This window comes from Podarcis filfolensis, assembly GCF_964270895.1.
Source record: "Podarcis filfolensis genome assembly, chromosome: 10".
Taxonomy (NCBI): domain Eukaryota; kingdom Metazoa; phylum Chordata; class Lepidosauria; order Squamata; family Lacertidae; genus Podarcis; species Podarcis filfolensis.
Window position 1 is genome coordinate 49,928,764 of NC_139612.1, and position 27,468 is coordinate 49,956,231.

Below are 27,468 nucleotides of genomic sequence, written 5' to 3' on the forward strand. Positions count from 1 at the left end.
ACAAATTAGGTGCCAATGTAACTGAAATATTGCTTGTCAGAAGACTGGGATTTCTTCAGCAGCCTCGCCTGACAATATTGCACCTGACAATGATGACTATTGGTAGTGTACAAATACCTTTACCCGCCTTGAAATGTTCTTTTCTGGATAAATATGAGTGCTATATTGCTAGTCATGACACAGCAGCCGTTTCATCCCATGTTAAAACTCTTACTTGACAATAGGGTGGCTCATGGGATCTGGCTATAAGCATCCCAGACAGATTGATATATATAAGGTCTAGAAATTATGCAGTTATACAAATTACTTTGACTTAATCTGTCACCATCACCATGATTTCTTTAAAAAGTGGCGGGGGGAGGGATAGAAAGTTCTCTCTTTTTCTCAGCCTTTTACCGTCTCTTCTCCAGTTGCTGCTATTAAACAGCTGCTTGGGGCAGGGGGGTTACTCTCGTTGTGGGTTTGCTTATCTTCTGGATGAATAATGTCCCTCTTTAACTCCTCAGCAGCTGGCGTCCAGCCTATGTGTGAGAAAGATGCTGACAGTTATTGGGAAAACATTTGGAGTGGAGGCAGCTGCCAGAAAATAAAAATAAAAAATACTGTTAGCAGACAAGGGCAGGGAAAGATTGGGGGTATTAATACCTTCCAAAGTTCTTTCACATCCCATATTCCTTATCTGAAGGAGTTATCGCTCACCAGGACCCAGGTTTTTGATAGTTAAATCACAGGAAAGATGAAAGCCCTATTTAAATTTGTTTTGTTTTTGGTCATGTATCATTCTTATCATAATTTGCCTCCTTTCATCATGGCCTTTTATTGAGTCTAGTTTGAAAGGGGGGCGGAAACAAAGGTTAGCATTTGAGGGTCTCATTCTACTCTGTTGTTCACATATGGAACTCCAGATGACTTTCACTTGATCCTGGGAAACAATCCACTTTCCAAGCCCCCTTTCCCCTTCTGGTTCATTTTTAATCAAACACACACCCCTTTCCAAATAACATCTGAACTTTATCCTGAGATATAACTGTGAAGTTGTTATAAAGATCTACATTGTCCAGCCATGAAGCTCACTTTGTGACTAGGTTTGCACCATCTCTCAGCCTAACTTGTTGTGGAGATAAAATGAGAGTGTCTTATGTATGCTACCTTGGTATATAAAGGAGTGGGTGGCACTGTGGTCTAAACCACCAAGCCTCTTGGGCTTGCTGATCATAAGATCGGCAGTTCGAATCCACACAATGGGATGAGCTTCCATTGCTCTGTCCCAGCTCCTGCCAACCTAGCAGTTCAAAAGTACACCAGTGCAAGTAGATAAATAGGTACCGCTGTGGCAAGAAGGTAAACGGCGGTTACTGTGTTCTGGCTTCTGTCACGGTCCTTCATGCACTAGAAGCGGTTTAGTCATGCTGGCCACATGACCCGGAAAGCTGTCTGTGGACAAACACTGGCTCCCTCGGCCTGAAAGCAAGATGAGCGCCGCAACCCCATAGTCGCCTTTGACTGGACTTAACCGTCTAGGGGTCCTTTACCTTTTACCTTTACCTTGATATCAAGGAAGGATTCCCTGGAGAATCCTGTTTTATTTGTTTTTGTTTTTTTATGAAATATTTATTAAGATTTTTCAGATTCAATACAAAAAAAATAATAAAAAAAACTAAAAAAACAAAAAAGAAGAAAATTAAAAACACATGAAATTTACAATTCCATATTTTCATTACCATATTTCCCTGACTTCCCCACACCTTCCCTTCTTGTATTCCAATTCAAATTGTTTGTTCAACAAGTTCCTATCCCCAATTTTTAACCTTTTTATATTTTATTCATATTTTTTTTTAAAAAAAACAATTTTGACTTGTAGACATCAATATTTGTACCTCAATACGCAAACCTTTTTCTAAAGTCGACCCAAATTCCATTCCACGAATTTCCCAATTTTCATATTAATAACCAAACAAACAAAAAAATAAAACAGATCATAATTATACACCTTTTGGATTCTCAAACCCCACCACCCCCTTTCCCGGTTTCGATCCCCAACAAATATCCATCCTGTTTTATTTGTATTTAGTGCATAGATTTAAGAAAACTACTTATTCTGCATGCAAGAAAAAAATAGTATTTATACACAAAGAACTGATAAAAGTCAAAGAATATGGTCAATGTTGAGAACAGGTATACAAGAGAAAATTGAGTCACCATTTTTAATGGTTTGTTATAATGAGGAAATAGGAGATACATCTTTGTTAGACAATCTATCAGCAGGTATAGTAATGGGCTGATTAAGATAAATAGTATATTTGAGGGCAGGATGTTTAAAACAAAGGGAAAATAGTGATGAAATAGGAGGGCATCAGCCCCCAAATCAGACCCTTTTGGGGGTTTGTAAGAAACAAAATTAACATTATAACCAGATACAATTTACTTACAGACCCATTGCTTAAATTATGATTTACTTACAAACCCACTTGTTAAATTGTTTGCTTATGTAAAAAAAAAAAAAAGGTTCCCACTGGAAAAAAGAACTCGTACCATAAAAGACTGAATTTTGAGGATCTGAGAGCTGGTAAATATGATAAAACTAGCCAGTATAAAAAGGGTGAGGGAAGGCATACAGTTTGAAGATTGTAGAATGTGTGTCATGTATCTGCACCATAAGGCACAAAAAGATAGTCACCTACATAGCATAGGAACATTGTTAGAAAATAACTTATTAGTAATCGTATTTATGTTATATTTATATTGGTAATAGTATTTACATGATATACATTTCTTTTTATTTAGAGTTGTACATATCATTTACATTCAATGAGATCTTTTCTTCTCCTACATATGGGGGGGGGAGGATTTTTGTACATTCTCACAACCATTATCCATAATTCCCAAAAGCTTTGGGGAATGTGCACATCTTGACTGAGTTCTGTACATTCTCTGGCCAATATGCATAATCTCCAACAGGCCTTCATGAATATGCATATCTCAACTGCTTTTGTGTATTTTTCGGGCAATATGCACATTCTCCAGTCAGTATGCATAGTCTCCATGGAACATGCTTTTCCCCCTATCCCTAATTCAGCAGTTTGCAATCTGCACTCCCTGACCTGCTTCTGACCCACTGCTTATTCACACATGGCCCATAGCATACTCTCCCACAGATCAGTTAAGAAGGGATGCAGCTCCCCCCAAAAAACTTTCCTTCCTCCTTTCTCCTACTTTCCTTCCTTCCTTCTTGAAAGTCCATTCAGCTGAGCAGCACAAGGGGAATCACAGGGAGAAGGAAGTTTTAAACCTTCACCTCCTACCAAAAAAAGAAAAGAAAAAAGATTGCAGGGGGCTCAAGTTAGGGGGACTAAAGCTATAATTTGCATCTCGGATACTGTGAATGTCTCCAAAGCTCAGCAAGTCAGAGACAAGCCTTTGTATGTCAGAAAATATAGAGAGTTGTGGCAGCTGCGAATTTTGGCTGACCACTGTTTGTGAAACTGTGAATAGTTGACTCAGATTCACTGTAGTCTTGGGTTTTTATTTAGCCATCACAGCAATTACTTGAACCAAAGAACACTAAGGATATTACACCTGAAGTCTCTGTCACATATGACTGTAATATGATTTCAGCTATTTACACTAAAGGATAAAGCAATACTGCCCTGTTACTTCAGTAAGACCCACGTGAATGAATGTCCATGAGGTGCTGCAGTGCATCGCGGGGTTTGTTCTAAGGTCATCACTGTTGATTCCTATTAGCTCAGGCACACCTGAAAAAGGACATTCTTTGGGAGATTATCGTTCTTCCCAGCTAGCTGCAGTGACATATATGCTGGATTTATGCCTCAGAACTTTGCCTGAGGAGGCCAATAACACCACAGCAGTGTGCAGCCTGTCACATCTTATTGCCTAATTATTTATTCTCCCTGCTTTGCCCTGAGTCCTGAGAAAACAGTTCAGTTCCAAATCTCCTCTTTAGTCAAAACATGCTGGTCAGCTGAGCATGGTGCTTGTCAGGGTTCAAGCCCACAGCAGGTCCTGAACCCGGACAGCCAAGCAGGGATTCTTGAATGTGGGGGCCTCTCTTTTTTGCCTGTGTGAATAAATAAAAATTGTCCAGTAGCACCTTAGAGACCAACTAAGTTTGTTCTGGGTATAAGCTTTTGGGTATAAGCTATTCAGACCTGGTCTGAATAGAGATATTGGATTCTTGTCTCATTACATATGCTAAAGATATTTTTGGTCCCTTGCTTTTTCCTGTAGGACTAATTGCGGTCATTAACAATAGTCAACAGGTTTGCCATACCCATTGAGTCAATCACCCATCTCCTCCTACCCTTCTGAGAAACCCCCCATCCCACTGTCCCACTATATATAAGGGTCTGGTGACTTCTGTTTCAGTGCATCTGAAGAAGTGTGCATGCACATGAAAGCTTATACCCAGAACAAACTTAGCTGGTCTCTAAGGTGCTACTGGACATTTTTTAAATTAATTAATTAATTAATTTAGACTGCGTCACACCAACATGCCTACCTACCTGAATCTTGCCTGTGTGAGGCAGTTATGGGGAACCTCGCCCCGGGCCTAGTTCAGCATGGTAGGCCTTCCCATTTGGCCTGATGTCCTATATGGCAGCAACATTAAGAGCTAACATTAATATCAAAGGACCTATAATAAAAGGGAAACAGCAGCTAGTTAATTTGTTGCTGGTTTAATTTTGTTGAATGTCTTGATTGTTATTCATTTATTGTTTTTGTAAACCGGTTTGTGTAATTCGTTTGTTATAACAATCAAGCAGTAAATACATTTTATGAAGTGAAAATAAATAAGAAACGCTGCAAATCACCCCAAGATCTATCAGTAGCTTCTGATCTAAATACTGCTCACTCGTGTTCTACAATACTCAGGTGTCCCACAACAGATGCGAAAATAATCTCTCAAAGGCGTATAGCTTTTGCCAGGTGGGACTAAGCCTCTATGCTAGGTTCCTGGCAGGTGAGGGCCTGTTGCCTACCAGGAGGGAGAGGGGTGAGGCAGCAGGGGAATCAGCAGGAAGCAAATGCACTGGACAACCCACCACCTCACCCATCTCTCAGTAGGCAATGGTGACCCACCTGGCGGGAAGCTAGCGCAGTGGCTCTGCCTTACCCCAGACACTGCTTCTGGCTTGTGGGCATCCTGAAGGCATGGCTGGCTGCTGTACGAATCAGGATACTGGACTGGTTTGGTATTGGGTCTGATCCAGCAGAGCTCTTCTTGTGATGAAAACTGTGCCTAAAAAGTAATTCAGGGAAATGAAATAAAAGTAACCCAATAAATATTAAAACACTTTCCCAAGTTTGAACCCAATTCATCAGAAAACACCCTGAATAATAAACAGCTCAAGGTATAAAACTGCTTTAAAATGTTTAGATTTAATCTACAAGGGAGGGGAATTCAAGAGGTGAGAAGCATGTCTTCTATACTTGTCTATTCTATCCTAGGTAGATTCAGACCAGCAGCCATCCCACAATGGTCTATTGGTGCTTGATTTTAACTTCTTTTTGCTTTTAACTTGTTCTTAACTTTTTATGATAAAAAGTTTGGCAGGGGTGTAGATAGGTAGGTAGGTATAAACTGTTGCTATGTATTTTTGTGATACAGCAGTATATAAATATTTTAGTTAATAAATAAGCAAACCTCAAAAGGAGAACTCTTCTATCAACTAGGGAGTCTGTGTCTGCATATACCCCGCACATTTAAGGTACTCCCCCTCCCAAAGAATTATGGGAGCTGTAGTTTACTCTTCACAGAGCTATAACCCTCAGTACCCTTAACAAACAACAGGTTTCGGGGAGAGTTATGCTTTAAATGTATGGTATATATGCAACCTATGACAAAACAGACAATGCTCACTTTGTGTTTTCTATGGGAAAACATCCTCTAATAAGTGAACATATGTGTTTAATGGATAGATGTTTTCATTCATAAATGCCATGTGGTGATCTTTAAATTGGTCTCCAGCTTTAAGAATTCAGCAACTGCTTTTGCTCTGTCATCTGTGCAGCACATTGCAAAAAATTGCCACCAAATCCATCCAAAGTTTTCACATGAGAACGGCTGGAAAGACACTTTTCCATTCCTAATTTATTATCTTTAGTTCTTGTTGTAGATCATTCCTGTATGAGCCTTCCTGTCTGAGCCCATAATGGAAACTGTGAGAAATGTACCTGGAGTCCTCTCAGTTCTGTTTCGTAAATCCTAAAATGAAGGATTTTATTTATTGATGTCTTTAATATAATAACAATGACTGGTGCTTTTTTGAAATCTTAGAATTATAGGAAGGAAAAGCATTGGAAGCAAAAAAGAAAGTAATTGATAGGAAGTGGATGACTTGACTGACTTTTAATAAATGTCCTCGGATTATGTCTTCTAGATCCTTCAAGCCTGACTTTGTTCTCATCCGGCAGCATGCTTACAGCATGGCACTAGGAGAGGACTTCCGCAGCCTCATCATCGGCCTCCAATATGGCGGAGTCCACAGTGTCAATTCTCTTTTCTCCATCTACAATTTTTGCAGCAAGCCCTGGGTGGTAGGTGCCATTCTTAAGCTTCCTTACATGAAATGAGAGGGGAGTTGAGGATCCCCGTACTGCAAGAAGCTCCCAATTTCATACTTTGGTTGTTTTGGTAAATCTAAATTATTTTGTTGTTATTTTGTTTCAAGCACACCAGGTATGCTGTGAGACTGAGGATTCTGTGCAACTCAATACCTAACAGGCCAAATAGCTGAACTGAGGAAAGCAGGCCTTGGGCTTTTGCTGAGAGAACATTGTCACAGGCAACTCAGTACTTTATAAGTGTTGTTTGTCTGGCATGTGGCAACCACACACTGGATTTTCCAATGGCCTGGAATTAAGTAATCTGGAAGAGTGGAGGATTGTCATGTGCAAATAGTTTACCTGATAAAGGCTTAGACTTCTAAGACCAACTAAGTTAGTTCTTGGTATGAGCTTTCGTGTGCATGCACACTTCTTCAGATACGTGCATGCACACGAAAGCTCATACCAAGAACTAACTTAGTTGGTCTTTAAGGTGCTACTGGAAGGGAAAAAAATTTTTTTGTTTTGACTATGGCAGACCAACACGGCTACCTATCTGTAGCTTAGACTTCTGGCACTGATACATCCTGCAGGTGTCAGGGTCTGACTAAAACGTTCCATTCTCTCCAGAGATCCATGGGGTGGTATTCAAAGTACTACAAGGCCATGGTCCCTTCAGCACAAGTATTACTGCTTGCACAATGGAACTTGCCCCCCTTTCTTTCCCTTGTGCCCCCCCAAACCTGTTCCCCCAATCCTACAGAGCAGATTTTAAATTCTGAAAACTGAATGGAAAGCAGGGATCACAACACAGTGTGCCATTTCCCCCTAATAAAACCAGGATGGGGGCAGAAAAGCATGGCTGTTCTTTATTTGCCAAGTGCAGGATTTTTGTATATTTTATTACATTTATATCCTGTATTTCTTCCATCATGGGACTCAAGTGAATGTAGATATGGTTGGTTCCCAGGTGGCTACCCATGTAGGCAATGATCAAAGCCAGACTTGCTTAGCTTCAGCAAGGTGGTAGTCCCAGGTGCCTTCACATTGTCCCCTGGGATGTGTGGCATACAATATTTGTACTGTGTAATCATAATCATAAGATGATTTATGGTATTGGGCTGCCCAGATTCTTTAAGTCCTGATGAGCTCATAGACTCTACTTTCTCCCACTACTGCTTAATAAAATCAAAGAGGTCAAACTGGCATTGGAAACAGTTTTTGGCTTACTTGATTGAATATGGGTCAGATATGCATTTCAAGCACAACTTACATTGCTGAGGTCATCTCTGGCAAGGAATACAGACCTGAAATTATAGCAGACTATTAAGAAATTGAGACAGCAAACTTTGGGAATTAATATTACTCTATTGCAGATATGTAAGCTACAAAGTAAGTATTTGAAATTAGGCATCTGCTCATCAATATTTTGCTGAAAATGTGCTGCATATACAACATAGAAATAAACAAGTCTTGAGTTGCAGAACAAGGTTATTTCTTTATTTTCACTCAGATTAGCACGTTTTCCTTTATTTATTTATTCTACTTCCATGGTCAAAATTTAACCTTCCTATATGGTACTAGATTGTCCACAGTGTGATGGTATTTCATGCTACTTGGAATTAGCAAAGCACTCTACCAATGTTACTTATTATGACAATTATTTATATCCCACCTTCCAGGATACATTAAAATATGTTCTTTAAAATGGCAATAAACAGCATCAACTTATTAAAAGCCACCAGGATCCTTCCCACAGGGCAGCTGGTGGTAGGATGGTTGGAAGTTTCATTTCCCTGATACCTATCTAGATGCTGGTGCTAAAACCATCAGATGATGTTAGCTCACTTATTGTGGTCACACAAACATAACAATTAATTAATGAATTAGTATATTTGACTAAGGTATGCAAAGCAAGCAAGGAAAACAATTCAGCAAAAGGTTATTATTCCCCATTAACTTGTTTCAGGTGGGCACAAGTACATTCTAAAGATGCCCATTAAAACTAAGGCTTCAGAGTTCAAAGATAAAGAAGGCTACAATGTATGCTGACAGAGAGAAGCAGCTGGGAGAGATAGCAAACGGGTACCACCATAGATGCATAAATATTCTCTGTTAAATGTTGTTTTCTCTGCTGGCCCTCCAGAGACAGTGAAAGTTTAATTACCTTTCCTTATTTTTCTTTCTTTATATCTTTTTTTCCAAAGCGAAGTAGGAAAGCTACTATAGGTCATCCATGTGAAGTGCATTTCATACCCCATTCTTGGTATGTGGTAGCATGCATTCCAGTGCAGGCTAAAAGCATTTACAAATACATAATATATAAATGATATGCTGTGAGGTCCTCCCCTATCAGCCTATTTGCTCTCTTAGATCTCTTGGAGAGGCCTTTCTCAGTGTCACACCAGTGTCTGAAGCATGATGGAGTCAGAATGAAAAAGAGAGGGCCTTCTCTACCTGTGCCCAGGTTGTGAGCAGTGCAACGCAGCTGCCATGAGCAATGCAAATGCATTTGAAAAGCAGGGTATACGTTTTGGAAACAAATAAATAAACATTTTTGTGTGTGCTGCTGCTTTGTACAAGTTTGGGACCAGGGACTGGCATAACCTGGTGAAGGAATGGCAGATTGCCCCCATGTGAACTGCGGCATGCATATAAAAGATAGATCACACATGTTTTTATATTTGAATGTGCTACATAATTGTACAGTGACTAACATACACTCCTCTTTTGCTTGTTGTGTCTATCCTCTCTCTCTCATATACACACACTTAAACACACAGCTGTAACTTCTTATGTTTGCTCACTGAGCTAGTCAAAACAGTTTCATTTTGCTTTTCTCATCAGATGTTCAGGGTTAGTGTAAGTAGTTAAGAGAGGCAATCTCGCTTCTTTATGCTGGGTCAACAACCTGTGTTGCCAACAATAATCGCAGGGGGAAATGGCAGGCTATTTTATTTATCCGCATGCACTGATCTCTGACTGGGCTTGCTGGTGACTTTTTGCACTGTCACATGCTGTTGGAAGATTTCTGGATTTTCTCAAATATTTAATTTCCCCCCTGAAGGAATAGTTTTGTTTATTTAGACAAATGGTGAAGACCAGCAATATCTGAGAGGCGTACAACCATGCCATATATTTTTTGCACTTCTTTGGGGTCAAAGAGTATGGGCACTTTAATTTTCTAAGAAGCACCCTAAGTTAAAAGGCCTTTCATTATGACAGGTGGGATTTTTTGGAGCACAAGCGGGAGATGAACTTTACTTTTATCTGTAGGATCCATTCACTGGGGAGCTTGTCAAGGAGTTTGCCTTGACATTGGGGGGGGCATAAATTTGCTCCTGGAATTGCCAGTGTCTATTGTGAATATTTGGTTTTGTGCATCTCAGTTATGTCCCAAGTTGTCCCAAGGTTGTGCTTCCACATAGAACTCAGTAGGAGTGGTTTAGGAATCTTTATGCCCCTACCGCAGGTTCCATTTCTTGCTCTTGCTCTTGCTCTTGCTCTTGCTCTTGCTCTTGCTCTTGCTCTTTGGGGCAGAAGATGATGGCCTTGGGCAGGACAACAGTGCTGGATTTAGGGTGGTGTGGGCAGTTCCCCATAGGGTGCTGAGATGAGGATGCACAAAATAATAATAATATTCAGAATATCCATTTTAAAAGCAAATGTACCAAAAGAAGTTATTGTAAAAATAAGAAATAGGAGGGGAGCAGATTTTGTCCTTGCTCAGGTTGCCATATTACCAAAGTCCACCCCTGAGGATAGGAATTGTTATATGTATGTGCTTGTTAAGTTACATGAATCCTCTTTCTTTCCATTTTAGTTCTCTCAGCTAATTAAAATCTTCAACTCTCTGGGTCCTGAGAAGTTCCCTCTTGTGGAGCAAACCTTCTTTCCAAGCCATAAACAGATGGTAAGTACCTTGGGTTTATTTTCTTCGATGGTGTGCTATGATATATAGAGAATGGGACTGTGACTCTGGAGAGAACAAGAAAACTATTTTGTGGGCACTTCCAGACTAATGTTTTATTATGGGTGTACTCTACAACATGTTCTTGAGACAAGAAGAGTGGATTTGTGGTGAATTTATTCCACTTTAGTGTTTTTGTGTGTGATGGTTCCCTGATACTACCACGTTATTGAACGCGGGTTCACGTATCACTATCCAATAGCATCATGAACACAAATCATAATGAATGCACAATAAAAAGCATGTCTGGAGGGGCCCAGTGACACCTAACAGAAAAGCAGCAGCAATGTGATGGCATTATTTAAATGTTCCATTCCCATTTTTTCCCTAGTTCTGGGAGGAGGACATTAGAAAAGTGAAATAATATTTGACTGATGCATAAAGACTTCTGGATCTTGACAGTAATTGGTTCATACAAGGATGAAGGGCTGGATTTAGGTTTGATGAGGCCCTAAGCTACTGAAGGTAATGGGGCCCTTTATATGTCCAGCTGTCTTTTGTCAACAACAAATTGTCGCTGGTTTTTTTTGTGTTGAATATATGCTATATGGTAATTTATGGACCTAATAGGTATCTAAAGCCATTCACACATAACAAATAGGAGCCTACACAACACAAAACACTGTTGCTGTATGTAGGTTTTATTTTATTTGTTTTTTATCTTATATTTTAGAAATGTACATCCAGTGGTTATTTTTCCTTTACATTTTTGGGGGGGCCCCAAGAGAGTGGGGCCCTAAGCTATAGCTTGTTTAAATCCAGCACTACAAGAATGCATTCCATATGTATCTTTTTGTGTCTTCAAGTTTGCCAGTATTGATGGGTGTGACATTGTGTCTGTCAACAGATATGCCCATCCCGTTTGGTCAGTTTTACTCCTTCAGGCTTGGTGCCTTGACGGCCATTCCTCCCTCATGTGTGCAGTGTTCATGATGGCTGCTGATGCCCCAGTCCTAATGACCATACTTCCTTATCATACTTGTGCCTGTGTGCCTGTGTACACACAAAGTATAAAAGTGTAACATTCATGACTAGGGTGTTGGCATCTCCCATGCACTGCAGAGAAAGATGCAGTAGCAATGGGAGGGGCAGGCAACGTGGGATGCGTCAATAAGGACTATAACTATTTACATGGAAGTCCAGGTATCTTTTCTTATAACATGAAAAGGATTTAGTGCATTTATTTTTATACATCTAAAAAGAGGTCTGGATATGCATAGCAAAAGTACTTTTTCTTTTGAAAGAAAGAACTTAATCCACAAAAGAAATGCAGAGGTTATTAAAGCAGTACTGTTCTTTTTAGAATACAAAAACACCAACCATCCCATACTTTTTCGGGGGAACTTTTTCTTTTGTTGTACAGAGCCTTAGGGCAGTAGGATTCAAAAACCCCAGTTTGAACCAGCTTGTTTCTAGTAATGTAACAAATGCTGTATAATGCTCAACTGTAAATAAAACCTCTAAGTAGTTGTTTAATTATGATACTGTGTATGGGCCTAAAACATCTGTGTTTGTAGAATTATAAGCAGCCAGGGCTGAGGCATCAAGAGTTGCTGATAATTTATGAGGTGTAAGGAGAGCAGAGGGGGAACCCTCTTGCATGAGAAGAAGTGAGGATGCTACTATTCAGAGTTTGAGTGCCATAATCTCCCTTGGATCTGAGCTGCTGCAGGAGAGAACACTGTACTAGATTACTCCAGCTGCTCTCTGTGAAGGATTCCCTTGCATCATTGGGTAGGGCTGAGATAGACTGAGTTGCTACCAGTCAGTGTGGATTCTGAGCTGGATGGACCGATTGTCTGACTAGGTATAGAATTGCAGCTTATCTTGTAACTAGAGCTTTGTTTTGCACTTGTTAATCTTCTGAACTCTGTTCGCAGTTCAAGATGGATAAAGCAGAACCTCACAAATGACGTGCCATATATTGTTTTGACTACTGGATACAGTTTTAAAAGTAGCAAAATGAACTTGAACTAATGTAAATGAATGCAAATCTTGCTTGCGTTTGCACATGGCCAGTGATCCCCATATGATCATTATCTTCTCTTCCAAATAAAAAATAAAAATCAATTTTCATGCATAATAATTATGAGAAAGCTATGTGACCAACACATGCTAGATTTTGTTCCCAGCTTTGGCACAGAGAAAGAGGAAATGAGAATTCCCAGGGATGATGCAGAAGTCAGAGTGGGAATTCTAAGGAATTAGGAATAAGACCCATTGAAAGCTGTGGAGCTTAAGGGCATGTTCACATTAGTGGCTTAAAATGCAACAAGATTGTTTTTCCGCACTGGGTTTCAAGCCACATTTGTATAGTGTTGTTCACATCAGAGTGGGGGCAGGGATGTCTTCATCCAATATACATGATCTTTTTTGTTTCTCCGCCCCCTGCAACATCCACCCACACCCCAGAACTCATATTTATGAAGCTGTATTCTGTGTATGCACACTTATCTGCAAAGGCACGATGGCTGTCTTAAATGCACACACTATTCTTAAGCATTAAGTGAATGTGGCTTACGTTTTCTAGTCGGATTGAAGCCAGTTTGAGAAAAAGCACATCAAACAAAAGTATTTGTAAAGGATCAATATGGTTGCTGGGTAAGTGGTAATGTGAGCATATCCTAAGTGTCTGAAGAACATGAGTCATCAGCATTCTGCCACCAACCAACAATAGCCAGTCAGATAGCTCAAAAATGTCAACCAAATTAGAGAAGGGAAAATGTCTGTGATAGAAATAAAACACTTTATTGTTTTAGAATAAAAGGACACTATAAAAAGTGAACATTATTACCTTAAAAGACAATATACATTCATTGAATATAAAATTTATAAATAACAAAAACAAGGAGGAAAACTGTAAACAGTGCTACAAAACTAAGCAAAAATTACATTCCTTCTGGGGAGACGTTTTCTCCCAGACTGATAGTAATGGAGAAGAGAAAAGAATGCAGATTTACAGCCCAACCCAGTGCCTGTATGTTCACAAGAGAGCACCACTAGGTTTGATGGGACATACTAAGACTACAGAAGGCTGCAATCCTGTGCATACTTGCCTGGGAGTAAGTTCCATTGAACTCAGCGGGGTTCCTTTATTCAGAAAGGCATAGGATTAAGCTTTCTTTTAAATGAATAAGGGTTCTTCATTGGGCTTGCACAGACCTACATCTCAAAACCTCTGGAATCAATGGAAAGGTGCCAGTTGACTTCAACAGGTATGGCTCAGGCCCATGCACCAAGTGCAAAGCTCAGCTTAAGAGCTATAATGCTGAGAAGCCAGTGTGGTGGATAGAGAGTTGCACTTGGGTCAGGGTTACCTGTTTCAAGTCCCGCTCTTGTCCTGGCAACCTGTAAAATGGGAATGATGGCAAGGGTTGTTGTGCAAGGGAATGAAGCAAAGATTATAAAGCAGTTTGCAATTTTGTTTTATTTTTAATGATTTATAAAAAAATTGTTAGCAGTAGCAGACAGTAGGATGGGGCAGTGGTGCTGACCTGACTTCCCGGCAGCAGAGTCACTACTGCTTACCGGGATGAAGGGTGGGAAGGGCAAGGTAGCAGGGGAGTTTGATGCTGTTCAGATGCAGCAAATATGGCACTCCTGCCAGTGCATTTGCACAGCACCAAGCTTTCTCCCCCCCTTGCCCCCCACCCTCCCTCCCAGTAAGCACCAGCAACTACCCCACCTCAACATCCACTACTGATTATTAGTAACACTAAAAAATGTGGAGATCTCCCAAAAGAAATGTATTTTTTGCTGGGTTCTTCCCCCTCAATCTTTACCCTCCATTTGACTCCTTATTAAAACAAAACAAAACCCCAAACAACCCTCTTTGATGGCTTGATTATCAGCGTGGTGAAAGGTTGTTCTCTTCTGCCCTTGCCTTCTTAGTTGTGTTGCATGCCCTCCAACAACTCTTTACTTTCTGTAATGTACAATGGAAATCTGTATACAAAAAGAACTTACTTTTCCCCCCGATGGGTGGCCTGTTTGTTGTTTTTTTTTGTTTGTTTTCCTACAAAGCACACACATATATTATAGCCTGTATAAAGACACATACCTTCTTGGCAATTAAAGAGATTTCTACAATAGCTTGATAGCAGAGCTGTAAAGTCTCAGCTATGATCTTAAAATTCTGCAGTCAGTGAAAATAATACAAATGCGGAGCTGCCATTCAGTGGAAATACAGATCACATTTTTTAACAACCCAGTCAACAGGAAGCTGCTTCCCCTTCTTGCCTTTCAAGATCTGAATTCATGTTAGGTTTATCTCAGAAATGACACAAACTGAACTTAGGCCACCTTATCTCCAGCAAGCTGATAAATAACAACCACTGCTAGAAACACTGAAATACTCTCCCTACCCACATCAGTCATAACACTGGCTTCACTGGATTTGGCCTGCTGCAACTTAAGCTAGACTTGTTAACTTCCATTTCAGAAGGGTTGGTGGAGAGAGGATTAACTCAAGTCTCAATATGGTTTTATGTGGCCTTTTTCAAGATCTGATTTATAGGTACGTACACAGGTCTGAAGGGTGCATCCTACTGGCTATGAATGAGCTACTGTCCTCAAACCTTATGTGGGACAGCGAATCTGCGCAGAGGTTTTGACAAGTTCAAAACATTAAAACACTTCTCATATGTCTTCGTATATTGTAGTGAAGTACACTATTTTGTGCCCATATGACATTAAAGAAAAGCTGTATTATCAGTGCCTACTGTGCAGCTTTTAATTTCCAAAGTATGGTGAGGGATCCACCCCTGTGGTTCAATACTAAAATGGATACACCTTTAGAACAATGGCATTGATTTTGGCTAGATTAGAAGTATGTTAGTGCTGCAGTTATCACCATTGTAGCTCTTCAGAAGTATCAGTTCAAGAACGCTTCTGCTGCCAATAGCTCTGTGAAAGTGTCAGCAATTCCATCACAATGATGGCTTTAAAATAAGTGCCCTAAAGGGTCGATATTTCCTCCCTGGAAACCAGTATGAAACCAGGCACACTGAGTCCTATCTTACAATTGGCAAAACTTGCTCTTTCTTACTTCTTGCTATGGATGCCCGCTCGTTGTACAAAAAGCCCAGCTCCAGACAGGGGTGGACTTTGGTAATCTTTCATAATATGGCACCCTGTGTGAGGCCAAAATTTAGCACCCTTAAATGGATCTTCTCAATTTTGCACCCCCTCAGCTCAGCACCCTACGTGGGGAACTGTCAGCACCGCCCTAAATCCAGCACTGCCTCAGGGTCCAACTCTGCTGCAAGAGGGAACACTGGATGAACTTTGCTACTGGCCTAGTGTAGCAAGCAAGAACATAGGGTGCAGTCTTGAGATTAGGACGAATATGCACAACCGGCAGACCACGTGATAAAACCACTTCAGTCTACAGACTACGGATTGCATGACTGAATGCTCCCTCGTGTTAAAATAACTTCCTACAGAAAAATAAGACATCAGCAAAAAGGGGCCTAGCTTAGATTTCTCTGGGATATGCTGGCTTTCTGTGTACAGTGCAGGGATTATGAACCCCAGGTCATGACTCTCGTGGTTGTGGGAGCTCCAATGCACACATGAAGCTCTCCCTGCCTGTAAGAAGGTAGCTAGGCACATGCTTAAGTTGATTGCTTTCCAGCTTATGACAGCTCTGTTTTCTACACTGGAATGAATTGAAGACAGATAGCAAATTAAGACACACAAAAAACCAACTTTTAAAAAGTACTGTAAAGAAAACTTGTGTTCATTGTCAATATTTCACCCCATTCCACAGCCTCCGCAAAGTATATAGTTGCCCATCCCATCAGTAACCCTGCTTCTTGACAACATTATAATGTAAAATACTTTTATTACAATATTTTTATATTATACTTTTTCATAATAAAAACAAACAAATTACCAAGTCCACAGTGAAGGTGGGACAACCTCCTCCTTCATCCCTATTGCCAGAAGGTTTACTGAGCCCACAAGCATAGCTCTGCTTAATCCTAGCCAGCAAGGTAATACATCACTAAAATGTTCCTTTAGGCTACAATCCTATACATACTTACCTAGGAGTAAGTCCCACTGAACTCAACGGGACATACTTCTGTGAAGACATGCATAGGATTGCATTGCAAGAAGGTGATTTCTAGAGCCTTAGGAAATTCTGTACTTCCTAAGTATTTCTCTGGTAGCACAGATGGGTGTGTTATATACCTATCTAGCGTATTTTTCTGGCTACTATGCAGACTGATGCAGATCATTTCAGAGGAGGAAAAAGAATGACCAAGGAGTGTTTCTCCGCATAGAATTCATATGGCAATGTGGTAGTGTGAAAAGACTCCTGTGTAGTATAATCGCCACACAATGAAAAGTCCTAGAAACAGAATTGTTTTTCACTTTGATTAACCAGGGCACTTTCCCAAGACTGCTTTGTTAATGACTGGTGAAGAGGAGAAAACACAGTGACTTTTCAGTCTTCGAATAGCTGTGTGCGTTGGCCCTTATTGCAGCTAAAAGGAGAGGAGGGAAGCACATAGCATGGGGAATAAACACCCATTATTGTCACTACTGCAGAAACACCGGAAAGTCAACCTCTTTAGTTTTAAACAAAAAAATAAAATAGTATCCAGTGACTTGGAATGTGAAGATTCAAACTTGTCATTGCTTATAGCATGAAACAATTCCATGTCCTGTCAAAAATAGCTTATATCATCATATCTATATACATTTCCATTCAACAAAACAGTGTTTTGGCATCTAATTTCTTAATGCCAATAGCCTTAATTAGATTACTTTTTTTTCCTTTTCTCCAGACTTCCCTTTGCCTCTCTTTCCAAGTATCTTTGTTTAAGTGTATTTATTTGTTTTATTTTGTATTGATACGTTTGCCTGTATTAGGGGTTTATGTTGAAAAGGCCTCTTTGAAGCCTGGCTTAAAACCCCAAAATGCCTGGTGTTAATTTGGTTCTGAATTTGTTTGCTCCGTACTTAGAAGAGGGATTCACTCCCATTAATTGGTGTTTATTTTTAAAAGCTGTTATTTATGCTCTTGCACAACCCAGAACTACAATGGAGCTTTTACATTCACATTTCAAACGAGACAGGCATTTTGATGTAGTGCTTTTAATGCACATGACAGCTGAATCCCCCCAGTGCTCCATCCAGTTCAAACATCATCACTTTCTTTTCATCCATCCGGTGTGTGGCTTAAATTTGCTCACATTGTTAATCCAAACTGGTTGCATTATTTATTTATTTTTAAAAAGAGTATCTACATGGTCTGAGGACTGAATGTGTAAGTGAAGAAGCAGCTTGGGGAGGGGGCTGGAATTGTGATACAATACCCATCTGGGAAATTTTTGAGATTTTTGTTTTCCTACAAAAATATAGATTATATTGCTATATAGAGAGTGATACATAACTGAGAGCCAAAGCTCCCTTATTTATCTGGTGTGCAAACAGAAGTTCCCAGATAAATCTCTTCTGACCAAAAAATGGGTGATAGCGATTGCGTTGTTGTTTTTAAGTGATTTAAAACAAAACAAAAACAAAAAGATAATCAGTTAAGACAGCATAGATTTAAAAAACAAACAAACACCAAAGTTCGAAGTGCTAAAATTCGCAAGAAACAGGCACTAATATCATGGTTGTCATCATGATCTGATATGAGTTAGTGTCCAAAGAATGCTCAACCGCATGGGAGGGAAGGAACAAAGAAAAGGGGGTGTTCAGGGGTCTGTGGCATTGATGGTAGTTTTATCAGGAGGTGCCCATCCTCTGTACCAGCTGCAGTAGCCCTCCTTCTGCTTGATGCAGGCATAATGCTTTGACTGGTACCCTGGCTGGCCGAAGCTGGAAAGCATGTCTGTCCACAGGCACTCATTCTTGGAGGTCACAAAGCACGGAAGGTAGTAGCAGGGCTTAATCTGTAGTTTCAAAAAGAAAACAAGTGATGGGGGTTGGCTAAAATGGTTTAAGAAGAGTCAGGCGCTTTGCAGCTTTTTCTCTTAACGTTGCATTGCTATACTTGCCCGCTCAGAATTAAACCCCATTTGAGTTTGATTTGATTTACTGCCTGGTAAGTCCTGTGCCTGGGGACGTGGGTGGTGCTGTGGGTTAAACCACAGAGCCTAGGACTTGCCGATCAGAAGGTCGGCGGTTCGAATCCCCGCAATGGGGTGAGCTCCCGTTGCTCAGTTCAGTCCCTGCTCCTGCCAACCAAGCAGTTCAAAAGCACGTCAAGTGCAAGTAGATAAATAGGTACCGCTCCAGCAGGAATGTGCTGCTCTGGTTCGCCAGAAGTGGCTTAGTCATGCTGGCCACATGACCTGGAAGCTGTACACCGGCTCCCTCAGCCAATAAAGCGAGATGAGTGCCACAACCCCAGAGTCGGCCACGCATGCACCTAATGGTCAGGGGTCCCTTTACATTTACTTAAGTCCTGTGCCTATATTAGTTTGTTTTGTTTCTTTTGAAAAGTAGCACGTCCATATGGAAACATCTGAGTTTAGATCATGGGTTACAGGGAAATTCAACCGATTTGTAAAGCTGAAAAGTATATTTCTAGTATTTTTGCAATGAGCCAGTCCAAAAATCATATTCTTGAACTTGACCTGTGCCTTGATTAATGGAACTACCTTAAGCCCCTGTCCCTGGCAGGGAACCTCAGGGAGCCAAATGCAGCCCTCCAGGCCTCTCTATTGGGCCCTCAGGACTCTTCCCAGGCAACATCCTATCCTCAGCCACATCCCTCACTGTCCCTGCTGTGCACCATCCTTGAACATTTCTGTGTGGCTGGAATGTGTCCATGGACTCTGATAATACCTCTTGCTTGCTTGCCTGGATTTAAGATACCATGAAATGTATATGTAGAAACTAGTCTGCTGATAATATAAAATTTACATTTGTTGCACCACTCAGTTTTGCTGCTGGTCCCACCTACTACTGGCATGTGGCCCCCAGAAGGGAATCTGGCCCTTTGCTTCCTTATTCCTGCTTAAGCCTGCGGGAGATGCTTGCCATGTGACTGAGCTCCTAGCCTTTGCAGAGCTTTCATTTTGCTCTTTTCTTCCCAGATATTCTTCACAAGGAATAAAATTACAACGTTCCCTTCTATTGCCTCTCCCTTCCCAGTCCATCCCCAATATATGAAGTTGTTCACAACTCAAGGAGTGGTCACCGTAGACAGCACACACCTTGCAGCCACAACCAAGGTGGTAACGATGGTTGAGTCCTTTGCGCTGGGAGAGAGTCAGTCGATCCCACTTCTCATTCAGGTTACACAGTCCTGTGTAAACCTTTCCATCATAAACTCGGCCTAGAAAATAAAACTGCAAATGAGCCATTCAAGTGTAAATAATTTGTTAAATTCCCAGATGTGGAAAATATCCGTAGTGCCAGTATTTCTGCAGTTTGGAAGTTGATACCAGATACGAAAGTCCCTCCCACATGCAAGGAATTAGCAACAGCATGGCTACCTTTTGAAATATAGTAAGGAACTGTATCCTACTATGTCATGCCTGCTTATTTTCATGCAGGGCTTGTGTCTTCAACACCTATATAATTAGCACTGAGAAGATGAGGTGGGTGGGAGGAATTCCCTAGGCAATTATGCTAATCTGAATATGACTGCAAAAAAATTCAATTTCACATGTGTCCAGTCTAAATATTGCCCAATATTTCCAATTCTGAATGATGGTAGTTTAAGAAAAAAATACCAGTTAGTAGAAGACCTGAATTTGGTATTCATCAAGATTGAAAATCCTTTTTTTAAAAAAAATTATCTCTCAAACTTCAACTGGAAAATGTTCAGAATAAAATTGACTTTGAATTTTGAAATGTTGATAATTCCCAAATTTGTGTGAATTTTCATTAATAAGATACTGTCTTCTACAATGTAAAACTAACAGCCACTTCTCCTGCACTTGTTCCAGTCAGACAACACCTGATTGGCACAGATAATTTCGGAAGCAAAGTTAAATCAAAACTTTAGTTTTTGAGACCTGCAGGTTAAATACTTGTAATCCACATCCACTAGCACTAAGCTGCAACTCCTCTAAAAATACAGTTGAAACAAATACACCCTGCAAGCGAGCTGTGACAGACAACTCTGCTATTTCTTTACCTGTAATCAAATACTGGTACTTGTTGACCTCCAGCTTGACCCCGCAAAGGCTTTCAGAGGCCTCTGTGTAGATATATTGAACATGTGGCATCTTCTCAAAACCCCTGTACATCTTTAAAAAGGAGAGAGAGAGAGAGAATTTTTAATAAAATATTATGCAACCAAAAAATAACTGAGCTTGGAATTTCTTAGCTCTGAGTATTCAAACAGCTAACTCCAGGATGGCAACCCTGTATTTCATTTTAATATGTTGCAGTACATTTTCTAGCATGGTGGCCCCAGGAAATTTGGCAGATGGTGGGTTTGTACAGCATCAAGCATAAGTGTGTGTACTCAATGGACCACTCATATTAGAGCACAGTACAGTAATGTCCCTTTTCCATTACTGAATGACTTCCTCAGCTCCAGAAGTTAAAAACTATATTATAATGTATGCCCCTCATGTTTCCAGATGTTTGTGCCTCTCACAGAACTACAGCTCCCAAAGTTGCTGGGAAGGGAGCGCTCATGATAGTTAACTGGTTCTGGTTTGGGATAGTAATGTAAGGCATGCTGAAACTCTCTTTCAGAGATGGATGGGCATGTTTTGCTACCTTGTACAATGGACAAGGGCAGCCTGTGGAAACAAGGAAAGTCTCCTGAAAAGAAAGCTCTAATCATTGGGGGTTTTTTTTGTTCTTAAAAACACACACAGAATATCCTACAGCTTTTATTAGTTCAGGGCACAATCCCGTGGGATCTTTCGTAACCTGCACCCACTCCAACACAGGAGTAATTCTGAATAGACTGTTGGTTTTGTCAAGAAGGCAGCACTACTACTCTTAGAATCTTTCTGTCTCCACAGTCCTGTATTTTAGGAAATGAATGTTAGAGAACAAAGTATTAATGAGCATTGCCTGGTAGCGCCTGCTAGAACAGCACCAGTTCCCACTGAGTCAGCATTCCATTAAGCAATCCTCCATTCCTGGGGATTAGGTGAGACTGTGCAGGAAAAATCTACGTACAAATCATGTGGTCCATCTCATTTTACAGTGGCCTTAAGACGGATGTCACGAGACAGAATGGTTGCTGCCACTTCATGAGTTTTAATTCATGGTTTAAATACTAACTGCTTTCCCTTACAGCTATAAAAACTTTCCTATCCTCTGCCTTAGAATGGGCTGGAGTGAAGATATTGGCAGCTGCATGTGCTGTGTGCCTTTCAAATTGAGTAGAGACGCCAACAGTGTCAGTAGTAATGCTGACCTCCTTTGTTGCACGGTCAGCTACAGTACTTTGGACAATTCCCAGAACACGCTGCCTTTATATTCCCAAGCAATAACAAAACATCATGGACTGAAGCCATATCAGAAATATTCTCTTTAGTTCTCTTTAGTATGCAGTTGGGAAAGAAAATAATATTTCATAACACAAACTCAAAAGGTTTGCTCATGCAACTGTACAGTTTACTGCAACTGTACAGTTTCAACATATAGTTAAACCGTGGAATATATTGTAATGTAATGAGGTCCACCAACTGGGACAGCTTTACAAGAGGTTTAGATAAATTTATGGAGGATAAAGCTCACCATGAAATCTGTCAGGCCCAAATTGGAATCTACAGTTATGTAGATTCTAACAGCTAAATTTGTTAAAGCAACTATGCCACTGCTTTCATATTTTCTATTTGCTCAGTAAGGCTAAGTAGGTTGAAGTCAAGCATAGCCCAGTCTCCTATATTTATCAGCAAATCTCTGTGTTTGGGTGAGTATAAGTCATTGTGTCCTGTAGCCAGATAGTGGCAAAATGTCTCATTCTCACAACATCCTCCCTCTATTTCACAGTAGGGCCCTCTCTGTGCCCGCCATACAGGGAATGGAATCTTCCTCAGTAAAAGTTAGAGAAGAGCAGAATTCTAGGAATAATCTCACACATCACTTCTCTGAACATGTTCATGTGGGAGAAACAATCCTTAGCTGACCAAAGTTTCACCACTGGATTCACCTGGCAGATTTTAGGTTTGGCACAGGGATCTGTCCAAACCCTGGGGATCCAATCTGCTTACACCTTGTGGTGCTTTATATTACCAGATCAATCTCTGCTTTATAGGAATTCAGCACAGCCTATGTTTTAACACATGGGTTGGGCTGCCAAAACCTCTAGCTTGCTCCTCTGTAGCCTGTACAAAAGTTATTGATGTCATTTGCCTCTACTCAAATAAATGCAGACCCTAGCTGTTACCAACCACTGCCATAAGCACAATACCCACAAGCGACTTGATTTTTTAAGAAAGAAAGACCAATGGAGCTACACAGCTTTAAATGAAGTAAGGGAAACTGAGATTTCAAGCAAAAATTCCACTCCAGGGAAGGAGGTGTGTCGAGGTTGGTTTTGGCAGCAAGTATAGTTTGTGATGGCTTTGGTGCTGCGCAGCTTTTATACTTAGCTGGATGATGCCTTATAAAGAGAATTACTGTTATTAGGAAGCAGGCAAGTGGTTGTTTTTCTAAACCATTGCTTTGTCTAATATGTTTCAGATTTCTGCAAGCACTGCCAGAGTCTCTATTTGTTCCTTTTTTCTCCCTCTTCTAAAGATATTTTAACCAGTCTTATGACTGAGATGTTGCAGCCAAGAAAAACAAACCAGAGCAGATTTTTAACATTACATAACAAGAGGTCAGTTGGCAAAGGAATGTCCAGAGCAACAGGTTTAAGGAAAAGCTGCTCATGGCTAGAAGGTTCAGGAGAGAGCACAAGTGAAGGCAATGAGGCCGCTTTTATTTCTCCCTCCCTCTCTCTCCACAGTCAGCAGGCAAAATCTAACCAGGCTCAAAGGGTCCAAGAATTAGTTGCCCCTACATAATTATCAGATATGTCACTGCCTTGCTTAAGCTCACTCTGGGGGATGTGGGCATTTATTGGCACTGTCAGCTAAGAAAGCAAGAGATTTGGAGTTCATGATCTTGAACTGATATTTCATGTGGCAAAGTAACATGTGGGGGGGCAAGTCAGGTGGCTGTGTCAAGATGCCTCTCCATTTCAAACAAATATCTTGAAAATGAGTAAAAAAAAGGCCCTTGTGCTGCAATGGCCGCATACCCGGTCCAAGGGTAGGCGGCACTTGCAACCCGGCAGCACAGCGGCTCCTCCATCCCCCCAGACCCATGCAATGTTTGTTTCGGACATTGGTCCCTTCCCCTGTTTGCCTCTCCATGGTGCTCTCTGGGTTCCCACAAGACTCAGGTTTGAATTTGCACTAATCCATGGCCACTTGGGGGGTGCGGCCAGGGAGTAGACGTGGCTGCTGAAGTTTTCTCTCTGGTCCACTCCCAGGACGTTTAAATGGGCTGGTGCTGCTCTCAGTCAGAACAGGATGTGGGAAACCAAGGTTCAGCTCCTGCCTCAGACTTGAAACTCACTGGGTGACCTTGGACCAGTCTCAGCCTCACCTACTTCACAGGGTTGATGTGAGGATAAAATGGAGAGGGGGGCAACCTTGAGCTCCTTGGAGGAAGGTGGGATACAAATGGGATAACAATAATACTCACAACCACCTCAACAGTAGTGACTCCCCAGCTCTGGAATGTCCTCACCTCTCAGGTACAATCAAGCACCAAGACTGATGGCATTTCGACATCAGGTCACCAGGCTTTTGATAAAGTTGTGTCCCTCACTTGGCTGATGCAGTTATTTGTTTGTTTGTTTACATCGTTATAGCATACTGTTTGTTTTTACATTAAGTTGTACTGAAATGAAATATTGCTTTCTTGTAATTTAATGTTGTTTCTTGTTCTGAGACTGGGTGAGGAATGAGTAACAGGTTATAAATAGTCTAAATAAATATTGGCTTGATCACACAACTGTTTTCCTACATAAAAAGGTGGCATGCATGAACTGTTTTCATGGTATGCCCTGGCTGCAGAGTGATATGGTCTCTAAACTAGGTTGTCAGAGTGACAACTACCCCTCCTGCATAGGGAGCAGCAACCCACAACTGAGAGAAAGCCCAGAAGGCAAATAATATTCTGTTCTGTAGCACCTGGAGTAGAATGGGAAGTTATTTCTAAGGACTGTCACGTATGCATGTGTCGTCTTTGTGTTTTGAGAGACTGTGGGCCAAACTATTGTGAGACACTATTCACACAATTAACAATAGTGGGTATGTGTTCATGGTGAGTGGGACTATTTGCACCAGGACCCACAGGGTAGGTAGGCTTTAACCCTTTGCTATCTCACTGAAGCCCCATGCCAGATCCACCCACCCCCGGCCACACAAGCTATTTGCACTGGAAAAAGAGCTCCCATTCACACCAAAGGAAGATTTTATTCCACTGCTAATAGGGTAAAATAAGTAGGAAAATATGTATTTTGAGAAGCAACACATTAAAAAGTACTGGGAAAATTTGCATGTTCTATAAAAAAATAAATAGCAAATTGATGCTAACAAATTTATGAGTTCACATATATGAAACTGGTTCAAAACTAGACCAATCCACTCATCCGTAGTTAGCATATCATGGAGTTTCATGAGATCTATTCTCAGATAATGGCATTTCTACCACAATTTGAAATGTTTTGCTGTCTCAATCCAGTATGATTGTGTACGTACCTTCATTTGTTTGACAGTATATTGCATCGTCCCAAAAGGTCCATCCTTCATAAGCTTCTTGCCCACTACCTTGGCTCGGATGACTGTAATGAAAAGAGAAGGGTTTATGAACAACGCTGGCACCAGGTCAATAGCATCTCTGGTCTCTAGTTCAGCACTGAAGACAGTATGTATCAACAAAATGTATCAACTGTCCCAGAGTTGTCTCATATTTATTTAATTTCTATGCAAACTTGGACTTTTAGCATAGTGGCACCAGTATTTTGGAACACTGTTCCTATTGAAATCGTACAGGCCCCTACAATTTAATATTTCATCAGCTTCTGAAAACATTTTTGTTTCACCAAGTATTTTTATGTAATTAATTTAATTCAGTGTTGGTCTTTTGTTCTGTATTTTATTATTTTATAATCTTACAATGTTTAAAAGATTTACAGAACACTGCCATGGTATTTTCTTACAAGTTGGTGATTTATAAATGTTCTTAGAAACAACCAACCAAAACTGTTTAATGAATAACATAAGCTACAGGGCTGGGAAGATTCTGTGTGTGTGTGTGTGTGTGTGTCCCCAAGTGCATAATTGTACTTTTGCTACATACATGTCAGATATCAAAGGAAATTTGAAAATTATCATTAACAGCCAAGTTTCCAGGGTGTGGTTTTTACGATTACTTAGCTTACACTTGAAATAGAGAAAATTCCTTGCAGAAGTTCTCCCCTCTACTATGTGGCTATACTGTTCCATTGGTAGTGCTAGAGAGCCATACTCCCTGTAAATGGATATGCTAAGATGGACTCACCCCAAATACCATAGATGTCTTGAATCAGCATGTTTTCTTGATCCCTTCCCTCAACAGGTCTCGTCTGCCAAGCACCTTTAACAAGTTTCGTTCACAGACCAGTGAGAGGCAGACTTGACTCTGCTGATGAGATGGGATAGGAAACCATTTACTGCTGGAGAAGGGAGAGAATTTATTTCTTAAACAGGAAGATGCCCCACTAAGGCCTGCTACTTTGAAATAAGCGTGCTGGCTTTTATCAAACAAATTGTGTAAATTAAGATTTGTCACCTAATTTCACCTAAAGTCAGACTGAGAGGTTCCTTCTAAGCCAGGACATCTGAGGACTTTTAGTGAGTTTCTAGACTAGTAGAATTTCTCAGAGAGGAATGCACATTCTGTAATTTCAAATTCCTTCTGCAAATACAGATAAGCCAAAGCCACAATATATATGCAGGGTGAGGGCAGGATAGGGGCTAAATTAGACTACTTCTCTGTAACTTTAATAAAGGGTAACAAAATGCTTTTACAATTTCTCCTTTCCTGTGAATATTATCTTCAGATTCCATCAGTCATGGGTGAATTGTACTGACCCAGATTTTAATTGTTCATAAATATTTACCCAAGGGAAGCAAGGAATATGATTAGAATTTGCTTTGGCTCAAATGCAGGCTTTTGACCTTTTCCTTTAAAAAGAGGGATAATGGTGAAGTTTATTTACTAAAGGAGACATTCACCCAATTGCCTAGGGCTTCTGTAAAGTCCACATACCTCTGAACATGACACAAATTCATTTTTCAGTGCCAAAGTGACTGTAAGCAATATATACACAGCCTAAAACAAAAGCCAAGCTTTTATATTTAATTTTGTGACAGCTTTGGAGCAAAATAACCTGCCTTATGAAATAGATCCTGTCGTCTTTATTCTTCCTGACCTAAGAAATGAGTTTGCAGCATTATCTAGGAAATCAACTATGGCACAATATGAATCCATAGCTAGTTTCTGTGTGTCATGCTTGGGCACAGATGAGTCCCAGCATGGTAATGTTACCGACCCATAGTTCTGCTTGGAGGACTAGTTTTGTATTAAGTTTTCAGATTCTGACAGATTGGTCAGCTCTGCCAGCACCCAAATCTTATCCCATGGAAACACACATTTCAAGCACAATTCCATTTCTGTGGCAATCCTAGATTCAACTGCTGGTTACCCTCCTCCCTGTCCTACAAACAAATGAAAACCAACATAGTGTTTCAATGTTATGCAATTCCATTGCTTTTACTCAGATCTGAAAAGAATGGAAGTTGGTTCAGAATGTGACCTGGGCTTTAGGAAAGTTTCTCTTTGAGACAATAATGTTTGTGCAGAGAGTGTGAATTTCAAAAGGCATATCCTGATATTTACACAAGTCTTAGACTTTGTGTTCTGAGAGGTGCCAGGGATTCTCGTGCCAAAAATGA

General features: G+C 40.5%; 2 protein-coding genes across 6 annotated transcripts in view; one reads left to right on the forward strand and one right to left on the reverse strand.

Annotated features, from left to right (window-relative positions):
* SYN3 (synapsin III) overlaps positions 1-27,468 on the forward strand; it is a 191,464-nt gene that overhangs the window by 44,231 nt on the left and 119,765 nt on the right. For all 3 annotated transcript variants that reach the window (XM_083574021.1, XM_083574023.1, XM_083574022.1), the window contains 2 exons: positions 6,402-6,558; positions 10,391-10,480. In XM_083574021.1, coding sequence (XP_083430147.1) covers positions 6,402-6,558; positions 10,391-10,480 — 247 coding nt within the window. The remainder of the gene's footprint in view (positions 1-6,401; positions 6,559-10,390; positions 10,481-27,468) is intronic.
* TIMP3 (TIMP metallopeptidase inhibitor 3) overlaps positions 13,265-27,468 on the reverse strand; it is a 48,873-nt gene continuing 34,669 nt past the window's right edge. Inside the window, exons 2-7 of one of the 3 annotated variants that reach the window (XR_014539140.1) lie at positions 25,231-25,313; positions 20,643-20,754; positions 19,714-19,835; positions 16,901-18,444; positions 14,235-16,859; positions 13,265-14,054 (exon numbers count right to left, since the gene is read on the reverse strand). Coding sequence is in view for 1 of the 3 variants with exons in the window: in XM_083574068.1 (XP_083430194.1) it covers positions 18,247-18,444; positions 19,714-19,835; positions 20,643-20,754; positions 25,231-25,313 (515 nt within the window). In the remaining 2 variants the exon portion in view is untranslated. Of the gene's footprint in view, positions 18,445-19,713; positions 19,836-20,642; positions 20,755-25,230; positions 25,314-27,468 lie in introns of all 3 variants that reach the window. The other 2 variants (XR_014539141.1, XM_083574068.1) reach the window with 2 other exon arrangements.